Genomic DNA, 2,810 nt, shown 5'->3' with positions numbered 1-2,810 from the left:
CCCATAGAGGGAGCTGCCGCCTGGAAGCCCTGCTGCATCCAGTACGCCCCAGCCTCAGCTCTCAGGCCTTCTGGAAGAAGCCGCTTGGTGCTGGGACACCATGGGCACGTCTCTGGCCTTCCCTTCTGTGGACTTTGGTCCTCCCCAGTCTTTAAAATCTGATGCTCCTCCAGGTCAAGAAAGCACAATGAGCAGCCCCCTGGCCCTCAGTTTCCCTTTCTAGAGAAAAGAGTACAGGCAGTGTACCCCTCTAGACCAGGGGTACAGCATCCTGGAGACAAGCCTGCTTTTACTGTCTTAACCCAGCAGCTCTCAAACTGTTTGAGCTCTTTAAAACTGAGGACCCTAAGAGCTTTTGTTTAAATAGATTCTACCTGTTAATATACTGCAAATCAGAAGTGAAAACTAAGAAAGTTTGGACACAAGCATCTGTGCCATCAGCCATCAGAACGAGGGTGTCTTCTCATCACACAGCCTCTGGAAACCTGCACTATGTGCCTGAGAATGCGAGTGAAAAAGGCCAACAGTGTTAGGAAAATAGGCTTGATGCCACAGCACCCCGGGAAAGGGTGGCAGGACCCCTGGGGCTTCCTGGACCACATGTTGAGAACCACTTCATCCAGCCAGCCCTTCACCGAGTCCCTGGTTGTCCTGACCAGAGACCCTGCAGTGCGCATGCTGGGCTGCTGCCAAGCCCTGAAAGTCTGGGCCCCGGTCTGCCGAGGAGGGTCTTCCTTCTTACTCCTTGGGTCGCAGCTTCTCAGACCCCTCCTTCTTTTCCTTTCTGCTGCAATTGCCTTCACCGCTGTGCCGTCTCTTCTTCCCCAGATGCTTCTGCATCTCCCGAAGAGGGTCCAGACGGCTCTTGATCTTCTCATCTGGGGCTGGGCCAGGCGGGGGCCCCCCTCGCTCCGGGGGTAGCTGGTACCAAGGGGGTTGAGTCTGTGCCTCCGCCGCACTCTGGCCCAGGTACGTCAGGATGCCCAGAGCTTTCTCTTGTCTCTCCTGAGGGGGCCAGGAAATACAAGAGATGGGATATAATCTTTCAAGGTGTCAGGTGTGTCTCCCTGACATAGGAATCTAAGCAAACAGGTACCTAAGGTTTGTCATGAACCAGTTGTACCAGGTGCTGGGGATGGAAGACACCAACAGAGGCCAAGTTCCCCCTGGGGGGACAGTGGCAGGTACAGTAACAGCAGGGGAAGGAGGGGACAAGTGGAGCCACTTGAGTGTTCAGAGGCAGGCATCTTTGCAGAGAGACTTGAAGAGAAGCCTGAAGGGATCAAGCAAAGCAGAGGAGCCATGGGTGGGGTCAGCAAGTCCAGAGACAGCAGGTGAGTGACAAGAGCTCATGTACCTGTTTTTTTTGAGATGCAATCTCGCTCTGTTGCCCAGGCTCGAGTGCAGTGGCACCATCTCGGCTCCCTGCAACCTCTGCCTCCCAGGTTCAAGCAATCCTCCTGCCTCAGCCCCCCTAGTAGCTGGGATTACAGGCATGCACCACCATGCCCGGCTAATTTTTGTATTTTTAGTACAGACGGGGTTTTGCCATGTTTGGCCAGGCTGGTCTTGAACTCCTGACCTCAGGTGATCCATCCACCTTGGCCTCCCAATGTGCTGGGATTACAGGTGTGAGCCACCACGCACGACCAGACATACTTTTTACACTTGATCTTAGCCAAAAGGCAAGAGGCGAATGATTCGCCCTTTTTTTTTTTTTTTTTTTTTGAGATGGGGTCTCGCTCTGTCACCCGGGCTGGAGTGCAGTGGCGCAATCTCAGCTCACTGCAACTTCCACCTCCTAGGTCAAGCGATTCTCCTGCTTCAGCCTCCAAGTAGCTGGATTACAGGTGTGCACCACCACACTTGGCTTATTTTTTTGTATTTTTAGAGATACCATGTTGACCAGGCTGGTCTTGAACTCCTGACCTCAGGTGATCCACCCGCCTCAGCCTCCCAAAGTGCTGGGATTACAGGCATGAGCCACAGCTGGCTGATTTACATTTTTAAAAGCCCATCAGGTTTCAGACCCCTCCAGTTTTGAGAACTGAGCAGTTTGCCTAGCAGCTGGGGGCCTCTAGCATCTACCTCCAAGCCCTGTGGGTGCCCAGATGGCAACACTTCTTAAGTGTCATGCTTTGGTATGGTTCTAAATTCTGTGTGTTCTTTCTCGTTTGACCTTGATCACAAGCAGTGGCCAAAGTGCCCTCTCCCCCCAACTCGATTCATGGCTCCTCTAACGAAGTGGGTGAGGCCAGCTTACTTTCTCCTGTCGCTTTTCTTCCTCATACTCTTTATTGCCTCTGATCACTCCTTTCCCTTCCTCCAGCAGCTCCCGAAACAGGTCCACAGGGCCAGAACTTGGGGCTCCCGCCTCTGCTGCTTCAAGCGCAGGCAGTGAGTTCTGATGTCTGGCTTTCTTTCGTAGGAATTCTGTACGGGCCTGGGGAGAAAGTTATAGGCAGGGCATTCAGAACCTAGAGGTAATTCAAGAACTGTGAGTCTGGTGCCCACCACAGAAAATGGCAGTCCAGGGTGCTGGGGTTATAAGAAAGGGAGCACTAGACGCCTAAAAGAGGCACCCCCTAGCTGGGGGTGAGGGTAGGCAGATGAGGCAACGCCTGGGTTTTGTAAACTGCCTTTCAAATCGTAAACCACGGGTCATCAAGGATGGCTGGGAGGAGGTCCCTGGCCTAAACCAAAGGGGTTCCTAACCTCAAGTGAGACAATTAAAACAGCCATAAAGGTAGACCAAACTGCATTAGGCCAGACGATCTGAATTCTAGCCATGGCTCCAAGTCACTACCCCA

The 2,810-nt window shown here is 53.0% G+C and overlaps 1 protein-coding gene across 1 annotated transcript in view; it reads right to left on the bottom strand.

The window, feature by feature from the left end:
• The window catches only part of LOC105539659 (transmembrane channel-like protein 4), a 31,104-nt gene that overhangs the window by 2,144 nt on the left and 26,150 nt on the right, over positions 1 to 2,810 (bottom strand). The window contains 2 exon segments of the mRNA XM_011980034.1: positions 743 to 1,005; positions 2,264 to 2,443. Of these exon segments, the coding sequence (XP_011835424.1) occupies positions 743 to 1,005; positions 2,264 to 2,443 (443 nt within the window).

The sequence above is a fragment of the Mandrillus leucophaeus genome, unplaced genomic scaffold (genome assembly GCF_000951045.1).
Source record: "Mandrillus leucophaeus isolate KB7577 unplaced genomic scaffold, Mleu.le_1.0 Scaffold104, whole genome shotgun sequence".
In the NCBI taxonomy this organism is placed as follows: Eukaryota; Metazoa; Chordata; class Mammalia; order Primates; family Cercopithecidae; genus Mandrillus; species Mandrillus leucophaeus.
This window is presented reverse-complemented; position numbering and strand designations above follow the sequence as displayed.